This window comes from Cystoisospora suis (assembly GCF_002600585.1).
Source record: "Cystoisospora suis strain Wien I chromosome Unknown contig_5209, whole genome shotgun sequence".
In the NCBI taxonomy this organism is placed as follows: Eukaryota; Apicomplexa; class Conoidasida; order Eucoccidiorida; family Sarcocystidae; genus Cystoisospora; species Cystoisospora suis.
Genome location: NW_027158000.1, coordinates 1 through 14953, shown reverse-complemented (window position 1 = coordinate 14953; position 14953 = coordinate 1). Strand labels below are relative to the sequence as shown.

Here is a 14953-nt window from a genome sequence, read left to right as displayed (position 1 = left end):
GTCTCGAGTTTCATTTCTCTGATCAGAAGACATTCTGCTGTCCTTCACAGCGCTGTTGCTTCTATTTTCCGCTTTCTTAGTTGTCTGTTCTCCCTCGAGGAAACTTGTTCCCTTCCTTGCTCCTCCTCGTATCTCGACTTCTCGACTAATCCTTAGCTCGTCTTGTCCGCCAGATCTCTCCTTACTATCCAGAGCTCGTCTCAAGTCCCTACCTTCTTCTCTTTCCCACAGGCTAGTTTCGCCCTGGCCTCTGTCCTCCTCCGTTTCCCCGCCTAATCTCTCGTAGAACCGCACAGCTCCACTAATGTGACAGATTGTATCTGTTGCGCTGTGAACAATCAAGATTCTCTTGACTGTCTCTGGTGAAATCTTCGCGACCTCGCCTGGCTCCAATGCGACATGAGCGTCCCGCATAAGAGCGGCGACGAGTCCCCCTGGTGGAGCGTCCTTGTACGTGAGCGGGTCAGCTTCGTACGAGAGCCGAAGTAGGTCGTAAAGAGTTGATTCCTGAATGTAGAACAGACAGAATAGGACGTCGTGAATTGCACCGGCATACACTTCTCACCTCTTCTCTGTTTCGCCTCGGCGCCTCTACGTCTGTCCCTCGAAAAACCTTAGCCTCCCTCCTGTACACGCGACGTCCAGCCAGATCCTCGTGTATACCCGGACCTCCGCCTACATGTATGACCACATCCGCCTGACAGAAATACACTGATATGAAGTCTTGAGTCTCTACAGCGACGCAACAGATACACACGTGCAAGCAGCCGAATAGTGCGGGATCTTACGCGACGGCTTTCCTTCCTCTTTCTGAAGTTCCCAGGCCAAGACAAGGGCACACCAGGAAAGAGAGTGGCGAGAGGAAGAACTCCATACTTAATTAGCTCCCAGTTGAGCTTCGCTTTTCTTCTCTCCATGTCAAACATAGGAGACAGTAGTACTAGGCCCTCCAGCCCTAGAGGACGAGTATCAGGATCTGTGCATGAAGTCTCTTCTTGACTGTCCTCCTCCCCTTTCTCCGCAGCCGCCGGAAAGAAAGAAAAGAAAGAGGCCAAAGGAGAAGATGACGACCCCGGCGAAGGCAGATACGATGAAGGGGCGCCAGAAGAGGATAGACCAGTTTGTGAAGTACTGTGTTGGGGTCGATCTGTATTGTCTGTGTCTACAGAGGAAGACGAAGGGGAAAAAGACGAGAGTGAAGTTGAAGGGCTAGAAAGAAAGGAGAATCGTAGATATGACAAAGGAAAGAAAGAAGATGGCTCAACATGAGACGACTCCTCTCTCTCGTCAGCTGGCTTAGTCGAGGTGAGATGAGTGGCATCTTCACCTGAACCCAGACCAGTTTCTTTTAGAGCAAATTGAGCTATACTTTCGACCGACTTTATGTCGCTGCTGTCGTCCGACAGGTCTTTCATATATTCGGTTTTCGTGTGATTTTCTCGTCCCTGTTTTTCTCGACCTCTCCAAGTCAACTCTTTGCCTTCCTTCTCATACACGTGCCTCTGATTTTCGGGTTTCGTGAATCCTTCAACTTCTCTTCGTCCTTGCTCACTCGCACTCAACTTCACATCGTGTTTCAGCTCACGCTTCTTTTCTTCTTCTTGCTCTCTTCCCCCTTCAGCGGCACGCTCCTGGCCCTGCTCCCGTTCAGAGTCTACCATCTTCCACATCCCCGGGTGTGTCTCATCCTTCTCCTGAGACGTACGCACCGCCTGTTTCCGGTCCCTCACCTCTCTCCATCCCTCCGCATCCGCATGTAAGTTCGACGCTGTCTTTTTCTCCATGTGAGTGCCGGAATCTGTGCAGCGACACCTTGGCTCCTTTACCCCGGTCTGTGTCCTCTTTTCGCTCTGCAACGCCCGTCCCTCCTGTATGAACCGTTTCATTCTCATCAGCAATCGAGGGTCGGCGGCGAGCTCCGCTGCCCGGGCTGAAGCCCATCCACCCATGCTCACTCCCATGAGATAGAAAGGAAGATCTCCTTCGGAAAACGAGCTGCTGTGGTACACACTTGGAAGGCCCGACTGCTCGTCTTCCTTGGACGCGCCGCTTCTCGTCCCTCCCGCCCGTTTACTGCAAGGCCTCTGTTGCTCCTCAGCAGAATCCAACCGTCTCTCACTCTTCACTTTGCCGGGGTAGGCATTCTCTGTCCCGCAGGGCGGATGACTGGAGGTCCCTGGTGGCGGGCATCTCTCGCCCTTCGTGTTAGGAGAGTTAAGAAGAGGTTCTGCCAGAAACCGGTTTTGAGACAGAAGGACGAAGAGAAGAACGTCTCTTGCGAAGTCGTCAAGCTCAGCTACAACACACCGCAGACCTCTCCACCCTGCGCTTTGCCCATGGCCTTGCATGTCAAACCCTGCGACAAGAAACCCGAGTTGATTGAGCTTCTCTACCCAGCTACCTGGATAATGCAGAAGGTCGAGAGAGCCGAGAGGGGGTGTAAATACACTCGGAAGACCGACATTGAATGCAGAAGTGGGATTCGGAGAGGAGAGATAAGATGCCATGGCAGAGCCAGGAGGGGGGACAGCGGAGGAAGGTGGGGAAGCGGGAGAAGGTGGACAAGGACTGATTAAGGAGGAATCATCATCAGCTGAGGTAGACAGCGAGACAGCACGTGTAGACGGCACAAGCGAGATAGGAGAGGATGACATGTTAGGTGATAACGAGCGAGCTGGAGAAGGTGCACAGGTGGACGCAGAAGACAGAGGAGACAAAGTCTCTTCTGATAGATTTCCCGCCCGATCTGCACTGTCTCGGTCTTTTTGACTTTTCTTGGTGATGCTGCACTCTCGATTCTGGTGGCTGCCGTCGGGCAAAGCACCAGGCGAGGTTAACGAGGACAAAGAAGAAGCGAGGCCGCTAACACCCGGGTCACACGACGGAGAGGAAGACCGAAGAGATATCTCAGGAACTTCGCTGAACGGAGAAGAAGTCAAGCAACTTGCCGAAGAAACCGCTGAGCCACTGCCAGCAACATGAAGCGAAGATGATGACGAAGAAGCTGGAGGAGGATTCATATCACTACCGCAGCCCGAAACACGACGGGCACCCCCGGTTTGAGCACTTCTCCTTCGCTCATTTGTTCGATCCTTACGACGCTCTCCCAGCTGAGGACTAGTACAGACGTTGGCTAGAGGTTTAGCTAGAAAGTGACTTCGGCAGTGCTCCCCGTAGCCGTGAACAAGAAGGACGACTCCTCGGACTCTTCCTTTACACCTAGAACAAAGAATATCACCTGTTTCTGTGTCTCTCTCGAGCTCGCCATAAAATCCCAAAGGGACTGTTTTCTTTTCTCGGTTTTCTATCGTTTCTCTCTCCTTCCCGACCACCTGCCTTCCTCTACTGTCTGGCTCCACCAGGAGGTATCCGTGCGTCTTGTCTTCGTTCACTTGCTTTACCTGCGCGCCCACCATTTGTGTTTGCTGTTCCTCTTGTTTGGAAGATGAATTAAACTCTCCAGAAGATCTCAAAGACAAGGGGGGATGCCCTCCTTGGTCATCTTTCCCGGTCTGATGTACCTGAGTCGCCTCGGTTGCGGGGAGGGCAGAACGGTCGGTGCGACTCAGTGAGGCTTTCTGGAAGAATCTACGGACATTGAGACGTAACTGTTGTAGCTTCTTCAAATTTCTACCTTCCTGTAACGTAAGATCTCCACAGCTCCCTTGATTCCCCGTTTCCTGAGTAGGTGTATGTCTTTCCACTTGTTTCGTCTCCGCATGTTTCAAGGCGGGGTTGCAGCTACACGGCCACCATGTGTATGTATGAAGCTTGAGATTCTGCATATTGGTGAAACATCCCTCCTGAGGCCGGCCGTCGCGCGTGTACAGCTGAGAAGAGCTATTTCCCCCCCCGTCATTCTCTTCAACCTCTCCAGGAGGGAGTCTCTCCTTTTTCTTCGACAAACTCTCGGCGTTCTCTCCTTCTCTTTCCCCCGCCACTGTGGCGTAAGCGAGTCTCTGAGTGCGCGGCAACATTAGAGATTTTACCGGGCTACAGCTTCCTATTCCAGATAATGAAGCTTCTCGCCCGAAAGAGGAGCACGCAAGTGGAGTGAAGGACAGACGACTTGAGCTATCGGAAGAAATGAGGCATCTCTGTTTACGCGAAAGACCCTCACGCACCATGCTTACAGGAGACGTAGAGACAGGAAGAGGGACGTAAGGAGATGCAGTCGATGAGAGAGAAGATAGAGTACCGACTTGGGCATGGAGAGAAGAAAAGACCACGGAGAGGACCCGTCGAGGACGGGCCGAAACACAGGGACACAGGGAAGCGGCTAGAGCCGCGAAAGAAGGAACCCCTAAGGGAGAAGCTACAAAAGGAAGGGAGTACAAAGGGACTTCAGCAACAGCACGAGAGGAAGACGGGAAACAATGAAGCCGCTGGCACTGATAAACGCTTCCGGTGTATCTGCGCCACCTGTAAGAAGGCAGACACGAGCTGGTTCGCTTTCCAGACAATGGGAATCTGAGGAGCAATCCTTTTCCCGCAGACTCTTCTTCTCGGAGTCTTTTCCGGGGTTCAACGGACACAGACGGCCGCAGACCGCCTCTTAAGGAAAAGCATCTCTCATTCCGAAGACAGGCGTGACCTTGCGTAACCGATAACACACCTATTTTCCTTGAAGCTCCCCTTGTGCCGGTCCAACCGTACTTCTGATGAAGACAACCGTTACGCAGGGGATGAATCTTTTCTCCATTCAATCTCAGAAACCGGTAAACTGCATTATAGTAGGGACGAGGGTGTCTGGGAGACAACTGAAGAATGGACTGGCACGTATTTGTTCCGGAGTTTTGGGGAGTTCTCCGTGTTCTTTCTTTCAAGCACCAAGTAGAAGGGTCGGCGTTTGTCGCCTTCGAAGTCGACAGACGAAAAGATTGAGACATACAGAATACAGCTGGGAGCACTCCGCATCCGCAGAGATCAAAGGAATTGGTCAGGTATCCCCTCATGACGGCGCCTGCCCAGACCGGAATGTGCATGAGACGAGAGAATGTGAGACAGTCTCCAAACGTGGCCCCTACTGAACAGATACAGAGACAGAAGAACTGAAGTATTTCCCTGGAAAAGAGAAGGATCAAGCCCGTACGTTCCTGCTTTGATTCTAAAAGTAATACCTATGATATGTGACAGGTCCATCATGCTTGCATGCGTTGTGCCCGCGAAGAGAACAAAGCGGGGGGAGGGGATGAGAGAAACGGACAAATTTCAAGCCTGGTCCTCCGACGTAGTTTAGAGGGGACTAGCCGTCTGCCTGTTCAGATTGACACACCTGTCAAACAACAGCTATCGACGTATACTCCCTCCAGTGGCCGCTGAACGTCTAACTTGTCAGGATGCTGCCTAACAACATTGTTGGGCCGGAGAGAACTAGCTCACCATTACAGTCGCGAGTGCTTGGCTTGGAAAAGCAGTGACTCAGGTTACAGGACCACGCCAGTGCCCCCCAAGATGGACGGTGACGCCTGGGTCTGTCGAAACTGTGAAAGGTGCACCGGGCAGACACGAGGAGACGTCCGGCGGAGGTCGACAGAAGACTGACAAAACTGAGTAAGAGAAGAACGATTGTGTCCATGAGATGGCTGAACGGCATGCGTGGTATCCGGGTGACCCTAAGAGAGGGGACGACAGCGCAGGCATAGACATACCCAGGATGACCTGAGGGAGGCAATTCATCTTCGTAGGAGAAGGCCTAGAACAGTGCGACTGTTGACTGATGTCGATGCTAAGCACGCTGCCAAGAATGTCATCTTCTCATTTCTCAGAGCAAAGCGTCCAAAGAGGGCAGGTGCAGTCTACGCCGGGGACAGCCTGGATGAGGTGTACGCGCCGCCGTCCCAAGGGAGAAAACTACAGCTTGGACTTGAAAGGAATCTATGGCAACCGACAGCTTTCCTCGTTTTCAGTTGGCCCACAGAGCGGTTGGGCCACAGTTACGTAGTGCCCTCCATCGCGGATAGCGTAGTCCTACGATGTACGACATCAAGGTAATTGCGAATAGATAACCACCAGGCCGAGCATCCTTAGCCCTCACAATCGTCTTCGTCGCCGCGGCGGGTCGTTACTCACTGACGGTAATAGCTGCCGGGTCTTGAGCCATATGTAAAGACACAAATAGACTAGACTGTGAGCCTCCACACAGCAAGTAACTCCACTGGCTGTAAGAACTCTCCTGCACTAAGCTGAAGGCCTGGAAAGTAGACAAGCTACCAAGGCCGCATATGTTGTTTGAAGCAGCCAACTTTAACGTGCCGATACCACAAGGAGGACTTCAGCTGGGCCTCGAAGAGGACTAGAGCCTACTAAGGCCAGGAGTGCAGGAGAAATACGAAAGACCTCGGTTCATGGAAACCCTAAACTCCGCCGACAAGAAAAGCTGCCGTGCATCTCCAAGGGACGATCGGCTCTCTTCAAGACATCGTTGATGGCCCCTAGCGCATACTCCGTTGCATGCAGCCGTACCTTGACTATAAGCCGGGAAATGACGCCAGACGCGTTCATCACATTAAACCGGTTCAATGTTGCGGTTAAGATGACGGGCACGTTTGTTCCCGATGACCCTGGGACAAGCCGCTAACTGTCTGCATGGGTTCGGTTGTCATTCTGTAGCTGCCGGATCCTTGCAAGTGGAAGCTATAGTCTCTAACTCGCTAGAGTTTTGAATTCTCTTTGGGTAATGTCAGCCGGATCGTACTAGTAACTCTCTTTGTTTTCATCACTGCTTGCTCCCCGCGAGGGATGGCCCTCCCTGGGGTCAACAGTGATTTCTGGCTATCTGTGGCATAATTACAAATAGAAAATAGTCCCTATTTGCCTACCTCGATTCTTTTCTTGCCTTCAGAACGGTTTTCGTACTCCATCACCTTTTTATTCGTCAAGTGCGCAATGGCGCCCTGCCCTAGCTGCTCAAGATCTAGTCGCTCGCACTTCGTAGCTTTTTGCAGGTGGTCTCATCTGTAGTTGGCGTGGATCCGGCGCGGATTCAGTGACTATGTTTGGGTTCGTCCTTGGCGTGTCGTGGTGTGCTTGTTAGATTCGTTGCGAGCAGCTGACTGTCCGTTTTTCCCCGGAGGTTTGTCTATTTCTTGCTGCCCCTCTGTATCCGGGCATTTCCTCGCGTCACGACTTTCCGGCATGTGTCAGCGTCTTGTTCTCTACCACATCTGAGGTTCTTGGTCGGCGCTCTCTCAGGGGAATCCAACCGGGCCGTGAACTTGCGGGACAACAGTTCATTTCTGGCTGTGTATATGAAAGCGGACGGGAGAAAAGGTGCTCTTCGGCTTGACCTCCCGTTGTTTGCGGTGAAAGCAGTTTCCTCATATCGCTCGTGCGGTACCGTCATTTTTTTCTTGCAGACTTAGTCTGTTCTGCGTAGGCGCGCCGGACACTTGCAGGACCGGTGGGGCGTATCGTCCACTGCCGGACGTGGATACTGGCACGACGTTGAATTCGCTCTTCCGGGGGTGCTCCCTTTTTTTCTAGATGTGAGAAGGCATTGCTTCTTTATCATTCATTCCCGGGAGAGTCACCTTTTTTCTTCCGCTCCTCTACCCCGTGCGCACTCGCCTCAGTTGTTTCGTCTTCACTCGACGGCCAGTCAGCCATCCCTTGATAAAACTCTTCTGATTTTTCGGGCACCCACCCCATTTCGTCATTTTTGTGTCCCTTACTGTAGACCTCACGTTATTTGAGTGCGAACTTCTCTCCTCCAGAACCGTCTCTGACCTCGTCAACAGCTAGCTATCAACAGGGTATCGATTTTCTTTCCGGCTCATTTATCTCCACTGACTGGCACACTTCCTGCAGCAGCCGCGGTTGCCCTCGATCGATTTCTCCCGGAAGGCCGGGTTTTGGCAGCGCCAATCATTTCTTTCTTCGACACAGTGGACAGTTGGCCCTCCGTTGCCCTTCTTGGATGGCCGGCCAGCCTCAACACTACAAATCGAATCTCTATTAGGTGTCTATTGGCTTTTCTCTCCGCTCTTCACCACTCCCTCGCCTAACTGGTCACTGTTCGGTCCTACAGCGCGTATAGAGACGTTCCTCTTTTGTTTAGTTTTTTTTTCACGCGTCTGTGTCGCGGATTCTCCTCCTTTGCAAAATGATGGTCGGCGGTCTCTTCGGGTGTTTTATCACCCGTGATGGCCTAGAACAACTCAAGCACTACGAGTATCGAGGGGGCGGTTCTACTCCCATAGACCGCATTTTGAACCCGTGGTGGGAGTTCGTTGCTAGTAAACTGCCTCTTGTAAGCTCTCACTTTTTCTCTTCATCCCCGGTGTGCTTTGCACCCTTCTTCACATCCGGGAATTGTATAAGTTCGATAGATATCGGTCCTACAACATCCATCAGAACGGACATGACTTGTGGTCCTATGGAGTAGGCAACTGCACCAGGACAAAGGTTTTTTTTTCACCTTGGTCTAAACTTCAAGACCCTTCGACATATCTCCGTTCTTCACATTCTTGCGCCGAGTGGGGGGAGTGACTTCCGGTGTATTAGGGATCAGTCGTCAGGACACAGGGTTGCATGCGCCATCAGCAGGTTCTTGAGTCAGCTTCGCTGGATTTTTTTTTCTTCCGCGGGAACGGTGGACGTGCGCGGTTTTTTTCACTCGCTTCGTGCGCGCAGGTTATGAATACAGGGATCATATTGCTTTCCCATTTCATGTGTGCAGCTGTTTGCACCTCTCAAAGGACCATCTGGTTTCGGATTTCTCCCGGCTGCATGGATCAGCAAACCACATACATCGCCGCATCTGTTCTCGTGCCCCCCTTCTCATCTCCGTCCAGCTATGTGATGCCGTAGTGATTGTGTGATCTGAATCAGGCGAGTATGATGTTTTCTCCTGATTCTGCTATGAAGCCGTGGGTCTTACGGTAGTTATCCTGGGAGAGGGAAACGGAGTTCGCACGCTTGTCTGTGGCCTTGTCTGCAGTGGCTAAGTCCGAACGTACTCACCTTGCTAGGGTTCGTCTGCACACTGCTCTGCATGTGCATCGTTGCCATTTGGATGCCTCATCTGGAAGAGGCGGCTCCTCGTTGGGTATATCTCGTCATGTGTATTCTTCTCTTTATATATCAGGTAGGTGATGTTGATATGCAGCTTTCATTACTCTCATACACTGTTGTTTTCTCCCGAGGGCAACGGTCCCGGGATACGTTGGGTGGTTTTCACATCGGATAGAATTTTCTTTTGCTGGACTGTCGGCCTAGGGTGTTCCCCAAGCATACTACACCTCATACCTGCAGTGTGCATTTGTCTTCTTCAGTACAACTTCAGTCGGCAAAGATCAAGCCGTGCATGTCTAAGTATAAGCTTTTATATGGCGAAACTGCGAGTGGCTCATCTAAACAGCTGTAGTTTACTTGATGGTTTTCACTAAATGGATAACCGTAGTAATTCTATGGCTATTACATGCGCACGTGCCTCTTCAGTCGGTAGGTTTGTCACGAAGCGTGTTGCTGTGCTAGGCTCTTCCTTCTGGGTCAGGGAGCAAGCGCAGTCTCATGCGTTTCATGTATGTTTGTACCCACTGTCACCGTTGTTTGGTCTATATGTGTCCATGGTTGTGTGGTGTTGATCATGGCTATGCACAGACCCTTGATGCGGTGGATGGCAAGCAGGCGAGGAGAACAAACTCCTCCAGTCCGCTTGGTCAACTCTTCGATCATGGATGTGACTCTTTCAGCACGGTAAGTGAAACCTCGTCCCCGCAAAACTTCAGCTGTTTCTCGACTTCTCAGCTTCACACAACGTCGGGCATCGTGACCAAAAAGATCATAGCTAAAGTGTGTATTGATATATTCGCATCCTATGCGGACATCGTGAATGAGGGATCCAGGGCTGTCTGGTGGATGTAACATGCATCCGTCATACATAGACGAGACGAGCTCAGTGCTACGCAGAGCAGCGCAGGACTGTTTTGACCTGTCTATGTCTATGCACGAGCGTTCGCGTGTCTGTTTATGCGCATAAGATATATTTGTTGCCATGTATCTTAGGGTGGGCATCGTTGTAAATCGCAGTTTTTGTCACCCCGTTGATGTGTTCCAGTCTGCAGCAAAGGTGAAAAAGAAGCTGTTGTTTCTTCATGTCCTACAGAGTCGTCTTGGGTAGCCGCGTATTCTTAGACATTCTTTGTTACAGAATTTCCTTGGGGAAATCAGGAAGGTTGCACCAGCATATGTGTGACGGGCTTGTCTCGTGGACGTCGTTATTTTTCAGGTATTTGCCGTCTTCATCAATCTTGCCACAGCGCGAATGGGCTTCTGTTTTTACTCTTATCTTCTTCTAGCGATCCTTCAAATGCAGATGTTCATCTACTCGGTGAGCGATATTCCGGTACTTTGCTATCTATCATCTGCTGGGCTCTCTGTACACCGCCCAGTCGAGGACCGCGTATGAGCCGCTTTACGTGAAACTGGTTTGAGTTGGTGCCCTCTCTGTCTACGTTGTTAGAGACGTCAGTCTTTATGGACCTCAAGTGAAGTCTTGGGAACACCTCTCTAGTTAAAGGCACAAAAGAAAGTATTGCCTCTACCTCTCAGTGTGTCCGAGTACCTTGACCGACTACGCAGGAGCGCGACGCAAGGTGGCAATCTCGCCCTGAATAGTTCTCTGAAAAACACTTGTAGCGAGAGTGGCTGTCAGTCTTATTCCCCCGGCTTACTCCCTCTTCCTTCGCGGCTCTCCGATACTTCATACATTTCTCAAATACGTAGGTAGACTGGTGGGTCGCTAGAGATCCTTTTAAAAGAACATTATTGACAGAGACATCTGTAAGGGTAGCATACTCGTGTCTACATACGGGACCTCACATGAGTGAGTGATATTTGTTACCGAGTGACATCCTTCTGTCTCCTTCTCTCTTTGCCAGAGACATCGCTGTCAGTTCTTCGGTGCGCACTATCACCTGTCTAGATAAACTTACCTTCTGACACGACGGTTGGAGTATGGGTGCTTGTACCGTATTCTTTTTTCTCTCTGTTCTACTGTCTTGCAGTGGTGGGATCTTCACTTCCACGTGTACCGCTGCCATACTGGCGTGACAGGAGTTACCGAAGGTCAGCTCGTGGTAAGTAAGCTACTCTTTCTTCTGTTTTTAAGACTTGAGCTAGCGGCAGAAAAGGTTCAACAGGACACAATGATATCTTTCGGGAAGTGGCAGTCACCCGGTGTTTGTAGACCTGTATGCATGTCGTGAGGACAGGAAAAAAGCGCAGGTGAGAGACTGTTGATCAGCCCGTGATACACACTTCGTTTTGAGTTCACGTACACCGGAGTGAGAAAGTCGCGTTGAGCGTGTGTAATTTCTCAGCGTTAGTTTGTTCTCAAGTCACAGGATTTTGTTGTCGTACGGACGACTTGAGTACGAAGGGGCAATACAAAAGAAGAAAGGGATAAAAATTATGTATATGGTATCTCTGAGAAATAGACCGGATATCACAGTGCTTCTGTGTAGGTAAGTGGCAGTATCACATGCCGCACATGTTTTGAAGACTTTCGCATGCGTAGATGTGTGTGGTGTTGCTCTTTCTCAGACAATGGGCTTGAACCTCATAGCGGCTATCTTCGGTCCAGATACGTTCCTCCTTACTTTCAGTCAAAGCTTTCCCGCATCTCTGTCGTAAGTGGGTTCCGCTACTTGTCATTGGTGCGGCTGATGATTGCATGTTTGTCCGGTTTGTCTCAGTCATTCTCAGTCATGATGTTTCATTCGCCTCGGAGGAGATCTTGCAGCCTATTCTTTCATGTATCTGCATGACTAGACAACTGGGTGGGACATCAGGCCTTCGTCACCAGACCTGCCAAGGTTGGTGACGAGTGTCTTTGGACATGCAGAGCTACTTAGATGTGGTCTCTGTGGGTACAGTACCTGGCAGCATCGGCAGGATACACGGGAAGGGCATTGCGGGGTTCACGGAGGCCAATATATAGTCGACGCTTTCAGCACGTAACGCTTTCTATAAGTCTGCCCTACGTACGTACATGCAAACGCGCATAGCTGTATCTGTACATTCACGATAAGAAGTTTTGATTGTTTGTGGAGTGAACAAACCTCGGAGAGAATGCTGCTTTTTCTGGAGGGGTGATGAATGTTGTGACTAACAAAGCTCAGTAGATAGCCTCTTCCTTCCGAGGTGCAGTCGCTCCTCTTTTTGTCTAAGGAACCTCTACAGCTTTCTTTGGGTCTAAGTCTCTGACACAGCTTTTACCTTCGACTGTACGGAACGTAACAAACCTCCAGGCAAAGAATAATATTTTGTTCAGACCCAAGACACTGAATACAGCTTCAGTAACTAGGTACGTAGCTCCTATTTCCACCGCAGTTTCGCCGTTGGAAAGAAGGAATGATGAAGTGTATGGGTGGCATGTCCTACGACTTGAAGGTTCATCTATGCTGTAGAGAAGGGAGCACGGTCGATGGGATTTGACCTGAGAGGAGGCGATGAGATTTTCTTTTTCCTGTCTGTGCCGTCCCCCGCCGGTATCTCTTTCTGCAGGCATCTCCTGTCATTCTTCCCTAAGTGGATGATGAACCTTCGTATGCAATACGTCATCTCCTCCCCCTTCTATATGCTGTAAGGCGTTTCCACTTCCGAAACTAAGGCGTTTCCACTTCCGGAATCCGAGCAAGTTTTATCTTTTTTTTTCTGTACTAGGTGCTGGCTGGTTATCAGAGTGTGTGTCCTCTCTATCAGACTTCTTTCGCCCAACTCTCAGATTCTGGTGTATATACAAGTAGCAATTGAAACTAAGAATGTCGCCCACGGGAGTATACAAGTATCTATCACCTGTACGCGTGTACTCAAAATAAAAGTTTCTCTCACCATCATATCTAGGTTTCCTCGCCCTGATCTCAGCCATATATGTAGTGGATGCCTTCGGGGTTACGTACCTAGCTCTAATGACTTACATACACATCTGTTCTGTTCTGGGACGCTGCCATTCTCAGGCTGACTTACATGCTGCTGTCGGACATCATCAATGGCTGCCGCCTTGTATCGGACAGGAAGACAGCTATCCGTAAGTTATAGATCGACCCTTGAGAAGGGAGACGCCCAAGTTTCTAGGGATGGATGGAGAGACGCTGGCGTGTCGTCCCGGGTATAGTTGTTCTCGTCCTTGCGGACGATACAGGTATCTTTACAATCACGGGAGTGCTACCATCGTTGCTATCAAAAAAAAGATTTTCTTCTTTCTTACTTTTACTTTCATCAGAAGCAATCTGCGTCTCTTCTTGCTGAAAGTCGTATGTCTGTCTGCGTGATATTCTTAGCTACTGCCGCCTGTTGTTGTTTCCTTTTCAGCCCAGTTGGTCGGATGTTTCTCTCATGTCCTCTTCCAGTTCGCCTTCTTTTGCTCTGGTAAGGACGTCCTAACTGAAGGCAAGCAGTAGTCAACTCCCGGAACTTGTTATAGGTACCAGTATCTACCGTTCGACTGCGAGCGTAATACGATATGAAGCTGGTGCTGACGGGAGAGGTGTGCGTTTGCCTGCCTCGTTGTTGTTCTAGACTAGAAGTGGAGCTCGGAGTCTCTGTTGATCGCGACTTTCGGAGGCTCCATGTTTTTGAGAACCCTGAGCGCGGAGAACACCGGGGCCCTATGTTCTGTTTGCGTATGAGGTATTGGCGTGAGTAAGCGGGGTGAGAAGGATGGAAGAGGTGAGAGAGATCTCTCAGTGTTTTTAGTAAGCCGCTGTGTGCTTTCGTTTTCAGGACTGATGCTTACGCATCCCGCAGTCTGTTACTGCCTCATCATCATCAACTCTTCGATTGTCGTGCTGCGGATGAATATTGCTGCCACCTGCAGGGTAAGGAGGCTTCCGTTCTCTAGGAAAATTCAAGGGAAGTATGGCGTATCACTGATGCATCGTATGGTGTGATCGGTATGTATGCAATGATCTGCTTGCACGCCTGCCGGTTGTCGATACGGTGGTTGTCTAAATTTTATTACTTTCACTACACAATCTATTCGGTTGGTTCAGTCTGTACAATGCGACTGGTAATGGCCATGCGCTTATACTACAGTCGCGTCCAGTGCCCGTATGGAATTGCTTTCTCCTTTCTTTATCTGGGCGGGTCCTAGAGGTGGTATCGGTTTTCCTCGGGTTTGTCCGAATGCGATGCTGTCTTGGGTGAGCACTGTAGGCGTGGGCTTTTGACTGTGCTGCTGCACGTACGTGATAGATGCAGTGCTCAGTTCATCTCCGTCATGAGGCTTCTCACTCACTCAAAGACACAGTCATGCATTGTGAAGCTGTTCTGTTGTATACGGATACTTCCACCTGGCTAGATACTGAAAGAGACAAATGAGCTGAGACGGGTCATGTATTATAATCAGTTTATTTTCGAAACCGCCAAACGAGTACAAGCAAGAGATGAGAGGGGCAGTCCAGCTTTGGTGAGTAGTGCTGGTTTTTTTCTTCTTATTTTCAGCTTCCTTTCCGCCCTCTGCAATGGCCCGCGTTTCCCTTCTATGTGGCCAGTCTCTACTTTTACTGCGCGTGTCCGGACAAATCATCATCTCTAGCTTCAGTAATTCCGTCTCCTCTCTCCGAAGAAGCACAGAAGGCCCAGCAGGCAGCAGTCATTCCATGGGTGCTTGTATTCCTTAGTCTCTGGAGTGTAGCATACTTGTACGACTTCCTCATGACAACCATTACAGCAATCTGTAGTCATCTAGATATCACCTGCTTCTACATTCAGCACAGAGATGAGAAGGAGCTTCAAACTTCAGACGGTAAGAATCTGGTAGTGAAAAAGGATTTCGGGAACCGACGGCGGGTACCCCAGGGCTCTCCGGTGAAAGCCTAAGGGCGGCGATGATTATTTTTGAGATGCGTGACTGAAAAAAGAAGGCATCATTTTGAATGAACTAAAAAAAGCATCCGGGAAAGTAGCAAGCAATACAGAAGCAATTGGGCGGGGGGGAAGCTGAAAA

The 14953-nt window shown here is 50.2% G+C and overlaps 2 protein-coding genes across 2 annotated transcripts; one reads left to right on the top strand and one right to left on the bottom strand.

The window, feature by feature from the left end:
- Positions 1–3: 3 nt before the first annotated feature.
- CSUI_008983 (alpha beta hydrolase family protein) lies at positions 4–6362 on the bottom strand (the record flags this gene model as incomplete). Its single annotated transcript, XM_068069102.1, has 2 exons — positions 789–6362; positions 4–507 (listed from the first exon to the last, which is right to left on the bottom strand). Coding segments are annotated over exons 1-2 (4701 nt in total), but the record flags the coding sequence as incomplete, so codon positions are not given.
- Positions 6363–6529: 167 nt separating this feature from the next.
- On the top strand, positions 6530–14941 carry CSUI_008982 (cdp-alcohol phosphatidyltransferase superfamily protein). The gene is made up of 11 exons (XM_068069101.1): positions 6530–8251; positions 8942–9088; positions 9604–9699; positions 10232–10333; positions 11010–11081; positions 11548–11633; positions 12511–12588; positions 12963–13033; positions 13318–13374; positions 13729–13823; positions 14449–14941. The coding sequence occupies exons 1-11, from the start codon at positions 8105–8107 to the stop codon at positions 14824–14826; spliced, it is 1329 nt and encodes a 442-aa protein (XP_067918922.1). The 5' UTR covers positions 6530–8104; the 3' UTR covers positions 14827–14941.
- Positions 14942–14953: the final 12 nt, after the last annotated feature.

What these genes read in the sequence shown, in the direction of transcription:
- CSUI_008982 (XM_068069101.1), top strand. Translation starts at nt 8,105, where the DNA reads ATGATGGTCGGCGGTCTCTTCGGGTGTTTTATCACCCGTGATGGCCTA. An exon ending in GGACAGGAAGACAGCTATCC is followed by an intron (nt 13,034 to 13,317) that starts GTAAGTTATAGA and finishes TTTCCTTTTCAG; the next exon opens with CCCAGTTGGTCGGATGTTTC. An exon ending in GTTCGCCTTCTTTTGCTCTG is followed by an intron (nt 13,375 to 13,728) that starts GTAAGGACGTCC and finishes TTTCGTTTTCAG; the next exon opens with GACTGATGCTTACGCATCCC.